At 47.8% G+C, this 17094-nt stretch overlaps 1 protein-coding gene across 2 annotated transcripts in view; it reads left to right on the top strand.

The window, feature by feature from the left end:
* The window catches only part of Agap1 (ArfGAP with GTPase domain, ankyrin repeat and PH domain 1), a 440472-nt gene that overhangs the window by 324598 nt on the left and 98780 nt on the right, over positions 1-17094 (top strand). For both annotated transcript variants that reach the window (NM_178119.3, NM_001037136.1), the window contains one exon: positions 9755-9916. In NM_178119.3, coding sequence (NP_835220.1) covers positions 9755-9916 — 162 coding nt within the window. The remainder of the gene's footprint in view (positions 1-9754; positions 9917-17094) is intronic.

The following is a 17094-nucleotide window of genomic DNA, read 5'->3' on the forward strand; positions in this document are numbered from 1 at the left end:
TGCATTAGTCTAAGAGTATTATTGCATTACAAATTTTTTTGATTTGTTTAGGCAGAATATCATTGTGGCATGGCTGCCATCCCCCTGACTCAGCTCCCAGGGCAGTGCATCTAGTTTTTCTGTTTTTGTTTTCCAACTGATAATTCTCAATTGGTTTTGTTCCACTAACTTTCCCAGGCCCAAGACAGAGCTGTCCTAGCTGTCTGAACATGCGTGTATACACACACATGGTGGGGGTGGGCAGGGGGGGGTGGTGGCCCTGTTAAATCAGCAGTTCTCTGTGGTTCCCACACATACCCTTCCTGAGTGTCATCAGTGCTATGGTTCTCTAAGGCTGAGCCTCACCTGCCTTGTCCCACAACTCAGCCACTCTTATTGCTAAGCTACAGGGCCGTCTGTTCAGGGTCACTATAGATTAGTTCCAAGAGGAACCAAAAACCTTCAAAGCAATCCCTATGAGCAGAGATTGAAGGGCAGGGCGTCCTGCCCACTGGGTAACTAACCTCTGTCCCTTGACTGAGCCGATTGTCAGAGTCCAGGTGTGGCAGACAGGCTGGGGAATGAAGACTATCTTTTAAGTGGCCAGGCCTTCCTTTTGAGGCACCGGACACCATGATGTTATCTGTCTGCTGTGTCTACAGGATGCCACCCACCCTCAACAAAGGCTTGGGAACCAGGAGGCTCCCTCCTCATGACCCACCTGCCTGCCTCCTGTTCAGGAGAAATCTCACAGGGGGGTTTCCAACTTCATAGATGTTTACAAGGTGATGTTTCCTTGAGTATCAACAAGGGGAGAGTGGATTTTACAAATTAGCATTTGATTTCATTTTTTTTTAAAATATACCCTGGTGTTTTCCACAGTTAGCTTCAAATATAACAAAAGGTTACATGCAACCCCCAAGGGAAAATAAGCTGTAATTTATCATCATAATATGTTGGCAATTTATTTCCCTTATTACTCTGGCTGTAAAGACATGGAGGCAGATTAATCAACTGGTAGTTAGAAGTCCTGGGTTTTATGTTCACCTGTGAGTCTGCTACATGTGGGTATACTGGGTATATTGGTATTTTCTGCAAAGACTTGATTTTGTTCTATACACCAGTCACATTAAATAAGATAAAGGGGGGGGAGGGTGGAGACATTGTTCAGTGCTTAAGGACCCTGCTTGCTTTTCCAGAGAACACAGATTCAGTTCCTGCCACCAGTCTGTAAGCAGCCAGGGGATCTGATGCCTCTCTTTTGACCTCTGACACCAGACACACACATGCATGGTGCACAGACACACATAAATACAAACAGAACACCTATAGACAAATAAATCTGTATGGAAACATAGAGCAAGTAGGGGAACACTAATACATAAGAGACTGGCACAGAAGGTGAGACCAAGGCAGAAGGGAGGTGGCTCCCATCCCCATGGCTGCTAGAACTGGAACGGGCGCTGCCTGTGGTCTGTCTCACAGTGAGTCACACAGCTTTAGTCATGGCATTTCTGAAAGTAAATCTCCCAAGAGCCTCTCTAGTAGTTACCAAGACTTTCCCTAAGAAATAACCACTCTTTAGTAGAAGCAGTGTCTGTTTGGTGACAGCTCTGGTTGGGACATCTTGAGGTTAACCCTGCTGGATGGTGGTCATCAGAGAATACTGTCTGCAGGTGTTGCATAGTCTTCAGGCCTGAGGGAGGCTGAGGTGCAGTGTTGTCACCCCTAACCATCCCAGGTCTCCCCAACCTTGGGCTTTGGTTCAGTAGGCAGCAGTCACTGCCCTCTCGCTAATGCAGGCTGTGTGTGGATTATATTGTTCCCTAGAACCTCTGCGCTGCAGGCTGGAGCTCCTATTTTATTTGCTGTGTGTATTGCGGTCTCTGCAGAGCCTGGCTGGTGAGAGAGTGAGTCTGTCTGTCCATCCATTCCATCTGGTACTTCACTGGCCACATGGCAGAAGGCCCATGTGTTGCTACTTCTTCCTGTGTGTTTGGGGATGGGGGTGGGGGTCCTCCTGGCCCAGGCAGAGAAGAGAACAGGTGTGGCAGGTCCAGAGCAGGAGTTGAGGATTGGCTGTTTCACTTGGGAAGAAATTAAAATTAAACTGTATGTTGTAACCATGGCAACATAGCCCAGGGCCAACCTGGATTTTGAACTGTGTCTCTTACTGCCCTTATTTTGGAACCATGTCACATGACAGCCTGACTGTCTCCCAAAAATCATTGGTGGGGAGAGCTCTGGATTTTTAGAAGCAGTTTAGTAGTGTGCATCCAGTGTGCTGTAAGAAGCTATTTTCGCGGGCTCATGCCTTAAAGACTTCCCTGATGTTTAAATGCACGAAAGTGTTGATTTGTGACTTAAAACTGAAGCATGTGTAAGCAGTCGCAGATAGTCATGCCAGCCTGTGAGCTGAAAAAGAGAATGAGTCCTGTTGCTTATGTCTTTGACATGTAACCCTGAATCTTTGAGGCATAATGTCAAAATGAGCTTGAGTCCTTTCCAGGCCTGTGTTTCTGTAGGTCAGGTCCATGCAATGCTGTAGTATCATCAGAAGGTGGGAGTTAAGAGGCTGGGCCGGAAGGAAGCGGCTACGTATTTGCATATTTGGCAAATTTGTGTGTTTTGCACAGAACTAAAAATCTGGACATCTTCAGGACCCTGGACAGGGACACCCCAGGCTTAGCCTTCCCTCCGAAGCAGCGGGGACATCACTTCTTTCCTCCTTGTGACTTTCTATAGAAATAGCTAAGTTTCCAAAAGTGAGTGGAATCGTGCTATCAAAGAGCAGTCATACATCTAATTAACTTCTGGAGTTTTTCTCCTTGTCGATGTGCCTGGTCTCTCCCCGGCTGGTTCAGCCAGGGCAGCCAGCCCTCCTTGGGAAACAGACTCTTTGTAATTTAGCAGCTGTAAGCACCAAACTTGAAAAATGGCTGTGGCTGATTATGTAAAAAGAGACGAGGCTGGAAGGGAATGGGAATCTCTTGAAATGATTTCATTCCCACCTCTGTGCCCTGCTCAGCCTGCCTTTCTATCTTTCCAAGTACACTAGATTAATTTAAACTTTGTGCAGCTTGCATTCAGCTAAAAATCAACTAGAGAACGGCTTGATTTTTTGACCCTTAAATATCAAATCCTGACTGACGGAGCCCATTGCTTTCCGCTGTGGCACAGGCTTGCCCCAGCTTCCTTGGACAATCCATGTCCCTGACTGATCACTGTGTGGTCCTCTGAGTCGGGGGATGCCGTTTGCTGCCCACGTGTCTTTATACTGAGGGTACATTCCCCAAAGCCTCTGGTTATGAACAAGACCCAAGAGAAACGCAGAAACCCACAGAATGCAGGAACAGCATGATGTGGAGGGGCTGTAACACAGGGAAGCAGGAGAGGGAAGGATCTCGAGATTTACATGCTGCCCCCAGCAGGAAGAGCCATCAACCTGCCTCTGTATGGAGCCACAGGCTGGCAAGGGGTCTAGGTGGGGTAGTCACTTCACTTTCTACCCTAAACCCAGTCTTATGGCCCAAGACTGATACTGGCCTTTGCCCAAGGGTTCCCCCAAACTGTTCCCCAATCTCACTACACTCCAAAGTGGAATTTTTTTTCTTACATTTCTTATTTAATAGCTTAATACAATGACCTTCTCCCACCCCTTTAAATCTACTACTTTTTAGGTGAAATTTGCTTAAAGTACTTAACTCATTTGAAGTGTAACTTAATAGTTTCTAACATAGCCACAGGTCTCTGAAACCTTCCCTAAGTCACCTTCAGAACATTTTCACTACCTGAGAAGAGAAACCCTAGACCCTAAATAGTGAACACATTTTGTGTCTTTTTAAGGTAAATAGTGAACCCACTCTGTGCCTTTTTAAAGGGCTTTATGAACGTATTTGGTAACGAGAGCTTTAGCTGGCAAGCAGCTCTCTTAAATCCCAACTTCCTCTGCCGAGCCCGAGATGTAATTGAAAGTGGCCGGGGAAGGAATTATTCTCCCCTGGACCCTCTTTCGGAGCTGGCCCCTCCTATTGTGCACTTTCCCTCCCTGTTTTTTTTTTTTTTTTTTTTTTTTTTGTAACTCCATCTGACACTGTGTTGTCTTTTCCTTTCCCCCAACACCTGTCATCTTCCTTGCCCCCCGCTGTGTCCCTCTGCCCCTTCTGACATTGTATACCCCTGCGTGCGCTGCAAAAGGAAGCACACAATAATGGCAGTCTCTGAAACATCTTCAGAGATGGGAGTGAAGTCAGCCTCCTCCCGCTGCAAGCTCCGTCAAAAGCTCCGTGCTCAGGGCGATGGTTTGAACTTCACTTCACACTCACCTTTTAACGGGACCCGGGATGTTGTGATTTCCTCCGATGGCAAAGGTGGCCTCTTCTTTATTTACCAGCCACACATCCCTCTGAGCCTCAGAAGGGACAGAGGCCCTATTAAAGATCCAAATGAGTCTCCCATTGTTGACCTTGGATCAAAGCAAGTGGCCTTTAATTTTCTACTTCCCACAATGACTTGCTGTTGAGTTTGTGGAAGGCCTTAGCCCTCAGCGGTTTCCTCTGGCAGTGCCAAATGGCTCCGTCTTTGAAAATCCTGAATTCTTTTAGTACAGGGGGAAAAAAAAAAACCTAAAAGATTTTAGCAATGTGTTATACCTAACACAGCCAAAGAAGCGAAGGTACCTGTGGGCACTACGGAGCTGTCAGCGCCTACACTACACATGCCACCTTGTTCCTTTCTCTGCTGGTGTCTGTCTTTCCCCCTTTTGTTCATGGAAACATGTGGCTCTTGGGAACACGTGGTCTAAAGCATTTTGTATACTTTTGGTGCTAGCCACTCAGCTGGATTATGGTGGCTCACAGGAGCAAGTTCACATCATCCTGTCTTCAAGCCACGCCCCTGAGGAACAGTGGGTGGAGGTGTGTTTCAGGAAGCCCCCAGTCCCCGTAATGTCTGAAATGGCAAGTTCCAGAGCCTTGGAGGACACAGGGCAGGTGTGACTCGGGGCACACATATGAGATCAGTACCAAGAGTGGTTCTTAGAGAGTCCCAGTGTTCCCAACAGGCACATCCTGGCTCCTGGCTCACTAAAGCAATGGGATATATGAACAAGAAGCTGGCACCCTGTCTGTGGAAAAGCGCCTGGATGTGAGAAACCCTCTCTACACCTGGCAGAGGCATTTCCCTAGATGAGTGCCCCCCCCCCCCAACAGTCCATCGAGATGGGCTCAGCTAATGATCGGCTGGGCAGATAATCGGAGGAGAGTTAATTGTGAGGTTCGATATAGCATCTTGTCGGCAGAGATAAGTTGTCACGTTTTCCACTTGAGCTGAAACTAAATGATTGTAAAATAAGTTATGAGTGTCCTTGGGCCTGTCTGCCGGAATGATAGCTAAGAATACATTCCTGGCCCATCAGTCTCGAGCAGCCTGCTTGATATTTATGCGAGTGGAATGTTATTTTATTCTCCCTCTGGTCATGCTTGTCAGCTCCCCGAGTGAAAAGTGAAACTGCTTCTTTGACTCATACTTCACATGCCGGGGCTCCGAGAGCCTGCAGATTGTGATCATTATTGCTCATGTTATATATTTTGGGGGGTATGTGTTGAACATTGATGCCCGATTGGGAAGAACTAATAGCCAGCATTGAACACATAGGATGGGCTAGCCCTTCCTGGCTCAGCAACCATACCTGGGGGATCCCTATAGCAAAGCAGATTCAAACATGAACTACTGAGGCTCTGGATATTTTTTTTCTTTTTTAGTTTGATTACCTTGCTTCACCTTGCTTCTCTCCTGTATTTAACGCCGTAGACGGAAGTCTCTTGTCTTACTGCCCGGTAATTGATACAAAATGCCATGCATTCTTCATAGGCAGTCAGGAGAAGTGGTGGGCTCTGAGGGTGGGGCTAGGGGGCATCTTGTCAGGCTGGAGGAACAATGGGGAGTGAGGAAGCTCAGGGTAGAAGCCTCGCACTTGACTGCTCGTATTTTAGAACAGGGGAGGTGGATATGAAGCAGCTCCTGGGGATTCTCAAGATGTGAGAGTCAGGACATAAATACTTACGCTGCAGGTGCCTGTGTGTGGGATCTAAGTAACAAGGAACTCATCCCCGTGTCCACGTGGCTGCTGTCAGTCTGGCCACTCAGGTCTCAAGCCAAGGCCACTTTCCCTGTCTCCTGTGACCAAGGGACATGTCCCCTTATGATTCCCGTCATCCCTCACTGTCACGACAGTCTTCTCAGTGCCTGGTTGCATCAACCTTGGGCAAGTCTCTACGTAGGCTCTTCTGCCAGGCCCTGGTCCCTGACTGCAGGTCTGTTTTCTCTCCCAGAGTGCCTGGCCTACCATTTGGTCCCTCGGGTATCTGTGTGCCTTGGTTTCCCCCTTAGTCTGTGATGAGGCAGAACTCGTGCAAGGTGCCACATCAATACCTGCCCTACTGGTAGGACAGGAAAGCTGGATGGGGGTAGATGCCAGGCCTTAGACCACATGTTTACACAGTGGCACATGTGGAAGATAGATGCAGGGGGGAAGAGAGTAAGAGTTATCTCCTCCCTCCATCTCTGTATGAGCAGGAACGGCCTCTGGGCTTCCCTTGGGGTCTTGTACTCTGTGGATGCCAGGGCGCACAGCAGTGACTGGTTCAGTCCCATCCTTGTCTGAGAGTAAACATAAAGGCTCTCAAATGTCGGGTTTGCTTTCTGACTCCTGGTCAGACCCAGAAGCACTTCCATGTCTTCCACAGTAAGGCAATTCTTGCTCTTTTCTGTCTTCCACAGTAAGGCAATTCTTGCTCTTTTCCGCCCGCACCCTCCTCATGGCACGGTAGCACTGCTGTCTTCCCATTAGTCTCAATCACTGGGCCCTGAGGGACCCCTCCTCTGGCCCCAGAGCCACAGTCCTTGTGTGTGGATGAGCCCTCTCTCATCCCTGTGCATCTGTAGGGTTGACATGTCTGCTGCAGATGGGGTCCCTCAGCACTCTGTGCTCCAGGGGCAGGGCCCAAGAAAAACAGTCTTTTATGGAAGGCATCAAGCAAGAAATTAGAAAGGCATTCTTTTCAGGCCTTAGACATTGGCTCCACGGGGACAGGGGTTCTGCCCTTTATTCTTTGACAGCGGCTGGCTCAGAGAGCATGCTCAGTAAGTGTAGGCGGAGTGTAAGGGAGACTCTCTCCCATTGTCAATAGATCCCATTCATGACTGTAGCCGTTCACCTAAAAATAGTTTCCAGACAGTTGGAAACTTACAGGACAGTGGTGGACACTTTTAAAAGCATGCTTGTGGTGAGTTTTCAAGGACATGGCAGAGTTGATGGCACTCTGCTGTTTCACCGGGGACCATAGGTCCCCTCCCATTGGACCAGTACCTCGGCCAGTCAGTTCTTCAGTAAAACTGGCAAATGCCGGCAGAGTTCCCCATGGCTGCTGTCCTGGTGAAGAGAGAAACCGCAAACCCTGGGTCCATGAAGCTGACATCATAGCCAGCCAGTGATGCTCCTGTGGCAGACACTTGTCTCCACGTGGAGAGAGCCAAGCCAGTGAGGCAAGGAAGGACAGACACTATGGGCCAGCCTCTTACAGACTTCCTCCTTGTGCTTCATGGTTTCCTCCCTACCTTCCTGTACAGACCTCACTGCAGCTTCCCATCTGAGGAGGGAGGGACAAACCACAGTAGATGCAGGAGAAGCAGATGCTACCCCTGGAGGCCTGTCCACTGAAGTGAGCCCTCTCAGAAGCACTGGTGAGAACAGCAGTGGCCAGCAGTGAGAAGGAGCGCTTTAGTGAACCGTGCGTGCTTCAGAGAACTGCAGATATCAAGTAGTAAAAGGGAGACTAGAAATGATAGTGTACAGGCAAGAGAGAATTCATGCATGTGCTCTAACTGTCTCAGAGAAATGGTGGTATGTGTCGGACAGTAGTTTAATTACCGTGCACCTCCTACCCCTGTGTTAGGCATTATAGGACACTTAGGGAAAAGGAAGCCTTCATTGCTCTGTAGTTAGCTTTAGACCACTCTGCCCAATGCAGTGTCCACACTCAGACCCTCAGAGTAAAGATTTAGCATAGTAGCTTAGGATGAAGAATTACTGACTCTGTCACAGAGGTGTCAGTGTAAAACTAAAGGAACAGGACAACAGGACACCCAAGCTTATTATATGGAAAGGTCTTCGTGTAGTAGCAGTGAGTGGCTTTGCCTCCCTACCTGATGAGTGAGCCCTGTAGGGACAAGACAGATATGGACCACTATCAGTAGGCCTGGCACACAGAGTATGCATCAGAGGGGGCCATCTTTTGAAATCTGTGCATGAAATATTTAAAAAGAGCAAAAGTGCTCAACCACAAGATAGCACACAGAAGGAGTGCTTTAGGGTAGGCAACCATCTTGGAGTTCTGCTAACTGTCCAAGCAACTAGATGAGGGCTTTGGGAAAACAGATTGCATGTTTGTCGGTTAGTTGTAGTGGTGTTGGTTGGTTGGTTGGTGGTTGGGTTGGTTGGTTGAGTTGGGTTTTGTTGACCAGGGTGGTGGGGGGGTCTCACTATGTAGACCAATCTGTCCTGGAACTCTCAGATTCTACTGCCTCTGCCTCATGAGTGCTGGGATTAAAGGTGTGTGCCACCATGCCTAGCCAGAAGCTGTTTTAATTTAAACCCTGACCTTCACCACCACCTAAGCCAGCCTGCCAAACCACAGGCTGAAATGGGCCTCAGGATTGCCGTCTAACTGGAGTACAGATCACCCAGGGAGGAGAAGCAGGCGCCTGAGCTAGAGAGCCTGGTAGAAGTGGGAGGGCAGCAACATCCAGAGGTGGAACAGAGGGTGGTAGGTATCCTGTGCATTCTGTGGCGCATGTTAGCGGGGATCTTAGAACAGTTTTTCAGTGGTGGATCCCCAACTTTTAGAGGGTGGCCGTATTCAGAAAGCAGGAGCCAAGGGGATAGGAGTCAGTGCAGGCCTTTCTGTCCTTGGTCTGGTGGCTTAGGACAAAAGGACTCTGAAAGCTTCAGGTGGGGAGAGGTATGACACCCACGCTCCTCTGGCCCCTGCTCAGGGTTCTGTTCTTTCCCTGTACATCTGTCTCTTCCCAGTCTTCCAGCACCACTTTTGCCTTCTCTTTGGTAAAGGTAAATAATAAACTGGGTTTCATTTATAGTAAGTTACTGTATGTGCACACTGGCTTTAAAGCCTCTCTGGGGAGTTTGAGGGACTCCTTGACCTGCAGCTACATGGTGTTGACTTGGAGACACTCCTGCAAGCTCTTGGTGACTCGTGGCACATTGTGCCACCTCTCAGTAATTACAAAGTGGGGACATAGCCATGTGCCATCCTGCAAGGAGAAGGTGGTCAGGGATTGTTCATCCTGTGTGTACAGTTTCACAGCCACTCAGGACAAGTCTCTGTGGCTTTGCATGTGTCAGTTTCTCATTCCTGGTGCAGCAGGGTCGGAAAGGGAAGGAAAGGAAACATTGAGAATCGGAAGCTCACCGCCCTGCTTTCCATGATGCCAAGTGCGAGCCTGAGGTTCCAGCAGTGCAGTCACACAAAGCACAGATTTCCTGCTTTGTGCTGGGAGGTGCACAGGACAAAAGTGCTGTGACCTGCTCATTGCAGAGGTCCCAGGCCTCCAACCCAGCCACCTTGTGCAAGGTGTCTCAGAAAAGACCTCATGCCTTACACTGGAGGATGTTGCTTGAGCGAGTTTTTCCTCCTTTCCTTGCTCTGAGGTCCAAGTTCACCTTTGCCTTCTTTTGCCTTTTCCGGTTCGGCCACAGACACGGGGCTGGGTGACTCGGTGTGTTCCAGCCCAAGTATCTCCAGCAGCACCAGCCCCAAGCTCGACCCACCCCCCTCCCCCCACGCCAACAGAAAGAAGCACCGGAGGAAGAAAAGTACCAGCAACTTCAAGGCTGACGGGCTCTCAGGCACTGCTGAAGGTAAGGGGCCTGGGCTCCCAGAGTGAGTGTCTGCACTGGGGAAAATGCCCTTGCTTGTGACGTCTACTGTCTACCTGGTGGCCAGATGTGGGCTTTCTGAAATGACTCCTACAAGCGAACTTAAATGTTTTTATTCCACACATGCATGTGGAAATAGGTGTACACCTGCACACAGACACACACACACACACACAATGAGAGAGATGAATGTAACTAAACTACAGAAATATTCAAAAGAGAACCAAACTTTCAAAATGCTGTTGTATTAACACCAAGTTTTGTTGGTGAGATAGACAATCGCAGAATTCTGTCTTGAGCAAAGGTTTTTGAGCCTTGTCACTCGGAACCTTTGTCTTTCCTTCTACCAAGGTTTTTCCTGAATGTTCCCCCAGTTAGAATGTTGAGAACTGTGGAGTGCATGATGCTACTCCCAGTAGTGAAAGTGGTTTTTGTGAGCCCACAGCACAAAATGAGCAAGAAGGACCAGTGTGGCTCAGCAGGCTGTCCCATCATTTGTGAGGTGGGCCATGTTGTTTTGGGTGTTATGAGGAGACCTTGCAGCTTTGGGGTTCCTGGCAGGGCCCGAAGCTCTTCTCCTTCACCAAAGTTGATCCGGTTTTGTCTCCTGCAGCTTCCTGCTGACAAGGTTAGAAAATGAAAAGCAGTTTTCTTACTTGGGGATAAGTAAGGATGATTCTGCCATGTCAGCAGTCATGGACGATACCATTGAGCTAGATGCCACTGCTCTTCCCACAAATGCTGCCACTGAGACCTTAAACAAGAGCCACCAGTCGGTGGCAGCTCTAACCTGCCCCAAGGAAAGGCTGGGAAAAGATGGTAGCATTACCTCCCATTCCAGCCTCTAGCCTGAGGACCCAAGCAAGAATTCCCCTAATGAGTGTGTCTCATATAACAGATGCGTGTCTAGAGCATGTCACCATGTTTTCACTTGGTATCTGTTCTTAATGTCATAGCACAGCTGATGGTCAGTTCTCTCTGCAGCTGCTTACATGCATGTTACCCACACGTGATCTGTGCTGTATAAACACTGTAAGATCAAGCCAGCAGGAGCATGTGCAGCTAATGGGGAGCTGGAAAGAATGTGGAAAGTGACATTGGCTGGCTTTCTGAACCCTTGGGGTCATCTGGTGGTGCTGTACTGTAACCTTAAGCTGAAACAGGGTGGATCTGTCCTAGCAGACAGAAAGACAGCAGCTTTGAGAGATAGCTCTATAGTGCTTGCCTTCCAAGCACAGGAACCTGATTTCAAGCCCCAGATCACCCCTAAACCAGCCAAGCGTGGATAATACATGTTTGTAATCCTAGCTCCTAGGAGCTGAAGGCAAGCAGGTCCCTGGAACTCACTGGCCAACCAGTCCAGTCTCCTTTGCCACGTTCCACAGTGAGAGATTCTGCTTTCAAAATCAACAAATAAAATAAAATGGTGTACAGTGCCTAAGGAATAATAACCAGGGTTGTCCTGTGCCTTCCGCATCAGCATGCGCATGCATACAGGTACCACAGAAGCACATAGATCAGAAAATCACTAGGTCCAGCCCGTGTATATCCTTTGGTTGGTAGGTTCTTGAGAGCCCCAAGGGTCCAGGTTAGTTGACTCTTTTGGTCTTGTGGAGTCCTGTCCTCTTCAAGGCCCACAATCCTTCCTCCTATTTTTCCATAAGAGTCCTCAAGCTCCATCCACTGTTTGGCTGTGGGTATCTGTATCTGTCTTAGTCAGCTTCTGGGTGGAGCCTCTCAGCGGCCAGCATGCTCCTGTCAGCAAGCATAACAGAGTATCATTAATAGTGTTAGGGGTTGGTGCTTGCCCATGGGGAAAGTAAGTTCTAATAAAGTCATCTATATAGTTTTCCCTAGAAAATGTTAACCTGCCCCACTGCAGTGTGCCATTTTTATGAGGGCCTTTTTTTTTTTTTTTTTTTTGAGTCTGGGTTTCACTATGGAGCCTCAGCTGTCCTCAAGCCTGGAATTCTCCTGCCTCAGCCTCCTGAGTGCAGGATGTACCCATGTGGCAGCTGACAACTGTAACTCAAGTTCCAGGCCCACTGATGCCCTCACGTAGACATACATCCAGGCAAAGCACAAGTGTATGTAAAATAAAAAATAAATCCTTTAAAAGAAATGTTTTCTGTTGACATCTCTGTCCCACAGCACTGACTGCTGGTCCCCTCGGGCGGTCTTCTGCTCATGGCCTCCTGTCTTATCTGAGATGCAGACATTGTCACAGCACCGGGCTTCTTAACCTTTTCTGTGACCAAGATGTATAAAATAGGTATTCATATCTACAAATAATAGATTTTTAATGTATTTTAAAACAATATTCATATATATACACATATACATATATATCTACACATATACATACATATATATGTGTATATATATATAGATATATATCTCCATTTATTAAAGACAAAAGTACTTGCTGCTCTTCCAGAGGACCAGAGTTCAGTTCCCAGCACCCATGTCAGTTGACCAACAGCCACCTACGATGCCAGCTACACACACACACACACACACACACACAAATCATCTTTAGGAGACAAAAGTCCATCTCTACACCCATGAGATGGATGCTTCCTTATTTTTGCATAAAGATTTAAATCTTGCCTGGATGTTGGAGCCAGCATCCTAGATGCCTTAGAGCATCTTCAACAGTTTTCAGACTTGATCAATATTTTGATTTTATAATCATCAGGGCTGGAAATGCCGCTTTTCATAAATACATAGTACAAAACAGCAGAGTGTATATATATATATATATGTGTGTGTGTGTGTGTGTGTGTGTGTGTGTGTGTGTGTGTAGGGCCACTTCAGAAATTGTTGGAAATTCTGCCCCAAGCCAAAATGCCAAAATGCATTTAATGATTTTATTCTTAGTGAAAGTCAAGTCAGCAGCTCCAGCAGAAGTCCTTAAGAATCAAACATTCTAACTGCACTTCAGAGATAGACTGATTTGACACTGACACTCTGAGGAGTGGAAATACTAAAAGTCTCTGTTTTCTGTGTTTCTGTTATATCTTTATATATGAGTTCAATGTAAATACTGTCATCAAGAGCGGGCCAAAGGGTGGGGTCATGGGTCTACTGTGTAAGGAGCCGCACTGTAGAAGAGACCTGTCAGGTAGTGGGTGGCTCTCTGCCTTCCACCCCATGATGGTAATAGACAACTAGAGTCAAACGAATATAAGAAAAATAAAATCCCCTAGATAGCTAATTCAATCAGAATCCTAGGGAGAAAGCTGATAGTGTGCCCAGGCTGGTCACTAGAGATTTAACGAAGGGACAACAGAGACATAAAAAAGAACCTGGAGAGGAAGTAAAAGGAGAGGAGGGAGTGCCCCTGGCAGATGTTTTGACCTTCCCTAGAGGGACAGGTGCAGAGCACCCATGGACTGGACGCCAGTAGTCCAGGGAGTGTCTCACCAGCCTCCCCATCTCCTCTGCCCTGTCCTCAGTGTAAGTGTACCAGTAGCCAAACACCTGAGACTTGGAGCTGCTAGTCTGCTCCATGGGGCCTCTTGCACAACCATGAAGAAAGAAAGCAGCCCGTAGTCTCTGTCTTTCACATATGCCATAGATCAGAGAGCTAAGGGGCATAGTGTTCATTAATGGAGCCCCGGGGCTCCCTGCATGCCCCTGGGTGTCATCCCCAGTTGAATGGCAAGAGCTGCTGCTCGGGCTTCCTGAGATGTTTCCCTCTGTGGTTTTGGAGGGCTGAAAGATCGCGTAAGTACTTACATTGCTTCAGCTTCAGACCTGGTGCCCCTCAGGGACCTCGGCACAACAGAAATAGCCACTCTGGCTCCCTTGCATTCGTCTTTCTTGGTGATGAGCGTTAATGCCGTCTCTGCCACCTGGCAGAAGAGGCCTTACCAACTTAGCAGAACAGTTGTTCTGATCTTAATACTAGCATGTACGTGTGCAGATGCTGTGTTGAGACCTGTTGCTTGCATGCTAATCTAAAATTTAATAGTAAAATGAATCAAATGAGCACAGTAAATTACAAGAGCAGAGACTGTCTCTTTACAAGCTTTTAAGTAAGTATTTAGGGCTCCAACATGGTAATTTGACAATCATACCTAGGGATTATTAGTGGATTTAGGGAGTTTGAGCCCCTTCTCAGGTTCTTAATTAACCAGGGGCATCAAAAGAGTTCTAGGATGTGGAGGTTATGTAGTGCCTGTCTACTCCCTCCGATCTACTACCCTGCCCCATGAAGGCTCAGAGGAGGGTGAGGCAAAGTCGAGACAGTGGAAGTCCCCTCTCCCATTGTGTGTCGTGTCCACACACAGCACAGTGGAAGCCGCCATTCTCTCCCCTTAGCACCTGTTCCCTCCCATGTTCAAATGATCATGTGATCCCACCTCCTGCCCCTGCACTGCCTTGACATACCTGTGGTGTTCTGGATCTCCAACTGAGTTTAGCTTGTTGAGGATGATTACACGTACTGAAAAAATTGGTTGTGTCAACTAGGTCTGGTAATCGTGGACCAGTGAAGAGCTTAGAAAGGGTGGGGAGGGAACTGAGCCTTGTCCTGGACCTCCGGTAGCACAGAGAATGGTCGGGTAGGGCATATGGCATGTGCAGTGGATGCCAGGTGACTGTCAAGTACTACGTGGTCCTGACTAGTCAAGAAGAGTGTCAGTGGGACCCTTGTGTGGAAGCCTCGAGGAGGTGACTCTGGGTTAGAAGGAAGCTGTACGAGCCAGGCAGTTCTAAGAGGCAATACCCAGCACCGCAGTAGGGAATATGGATTCTGAAAGACTGCTAGCACCATCTTCTGTGTCCCAGGACCAGACTTACAAGTGTGTGCCTGGGAAGGCTTCAGACACTGTGGAGTTCCGAGGTTTCTAATGACTTAACTGGGTATTGTCTTTACATCTTGATACCTTCTGGATTCCTTCCTAGCTATCATCCAACGGTGAGATCATGTATCATTGCTGAAAGGAAGCCACAGCCAGGGAGCCCTGCTTCGCGTCCCCAGGTCTGGTGGTCCTCATTAGTTTTACCACATTCATGCAAGTTTGCATCAAGTGCTAATTTCCCTGTTTCCCCGGTAAGAAGGCTGAAGGAGAGAGAGGTTAAGTGTCTTTCTTGTCCAAGGTCAGATTGCTGGTAGGTGACAGAACCGTCTCCTGATTTTCTTTCCACCAGGCAGAAAGCAGGGCTTTGAGGTATAGGAAGCGGCGTTTGAATCTAGGAGTGGAGCATACTGAAAAGCCTCCTTGAATTTCTCAGATTCCACAGATAACACCTGGGCTTTCATATAGGTCTGAACATCTAGAAGGTGTACGACAAAGATCTTTTTCTTAAAAATCAGGACCCAAGATCTTTTTCTTAAAAATCAGGACCCGTCTCAGTGTATCCAATCTTATTATACAACAGCATCTGTGGAATTCCTGGTGTTGCGCGCCCCCCCCCATACCTCCCCCAAGTTCACACAGAGCTTTGTGTGATAGGTCTCAATGGGAATTTATGTCCTCCTCATCTCATTCCTTCAGTGCTTTCTGGGTCTTTACTGAACCATTGAGTGGTTGATCCTGAATGGCTATTAAAGGATTATCCTAGACAAGGTAAGTCACCCACAAACCTCTCTGTTACAGCAGAAAATGAACTGCTCATCCCAACTGCCTCACCAACCAATCAGAGGTAGGGCCCAAGATGTTGACAAATTCCATTAACTCTCAAGTGGCAAAGGTCGCCTTCCACTTGGTTTTGCTTCACTCTCACAGAGGAGACCCTGAAATTATGAATCATTCCTTTTTTTCTTTTTCTTTTTTTCCTTTCATCAAATATTAAGCAACCACCATAGGGAAACGAGATGGAGTGGGCACCATTCGAGGCACTGGGAATTAACATCCAGGTGCGCTTTTTCCCCCAGGGAGTTCAGAACCTTCAGATGGCACAAACAGGTACTCTAAATGGTACATACCTAGGTTGGCAAAGGAACACCCAGGAAAGGTTTGGCATTCAGAGGCATAGCCACATACCCAGGTTATATGTGAGCGAAGGCTCATCTGGCTCATTTAGAACTTAGTTTTGGATTTGGTACACAGTGGTTCTCATTTAATAAAACTTAGGAAGAGATCACTTTTTCCTATGTACTTCAGCATGGTCACCATGGGCTAGAAGTCAGATGATGCTCCAGGAGGTCCTTTGCAGAAAAGATAAGAATTACGATCGAGCATCCAGTGGTTGCGTAGGATTATCAGCAGGTAATCTATGCGGCACACAACAGCTTTTATTCTCCTACCATTTGGCTCTGATGAGTGCCATATGCTTTGGGCTGTCAGGGTAAGCTGGGGGTCCTACCTAACACGATTAGGTGGTCAGTGTTTTTCTTCTGTTATCAGAGCATAGCAAGCTCGTGGGTGTCTGTTACAGTGATGTGCATGGTGTACACATGACCGGCAGAAGTCAGGGCCCAAGGCCTGCCGCGCACATGTGATCCCAGCCTGCATGTGCTTTTCAGTTTTGTGTCATTGCTGGGAGGGGAGGAAGTTGGAGATTTATGAAGGATGCTGTCACCTGTCACTGCATGTCCTTTCTCTCACCATCCCTCCCCATGTCTGCTTTTTGCTCTGAGTTTGGCATCTGGCCTGGAAGGAAGGGGATTGTGAGGTCTCCATCAGCAGCAGCATGGAAATTGCATAGTGAGCAGTCATTTGCATGTCATGAGATCCTGAACCTAACCTATTATTGAGCAGGCGTGTATGTTTGGGTGCGGGCCATCCTGACTCATTGAATTGTACCAAAAACCAAGAATCCCACCATGTTCCCAAAGGTAATACTATAATGTAGTGGTTTTGATGCTCTGTTCAAGGCTGCCAGAGACTGGCAGGGTCTCACCACCCTTGAGCTGTGGGTTCTAGGAGACACCAAGGAGCCCTGATGGACTTGATACCCACACACCAGATAGGCTTTCTAAAGAGAGTCCTCAGGCAGCTCCCTCCAGCTTCCCAGAGAACAAACCTGCTGAAACTGAGCAGGGCTGAGCTTGTTCTAGACGTTGACATCGTATATTGGGCACAGTTGACTCAAAAGCCATCCTGCAGGGTACAGTTCATCCTTCACAAACACACATAAGCTGTAAGCGCTCTCAGATCCTTTGTGGAAGTCAGCAGGTTGGAAGTAAACAAAGATGAGTCGATTACTGC

Source organism: Mus musculus, chromosome 1 (genome assembly GCF_000001635.26).
Source record: "Mus musculus strain C57BL/6J chromosome 1, GRCm38.p6 C57BL/6J".
In the NCBI taxonomy this organism is placed as follows: domain Eukaryota; kingdom Metazoa; phylum Chordata; class Mammalia; order Rodentia; family Muridae; genus Mus; species Mus musculus.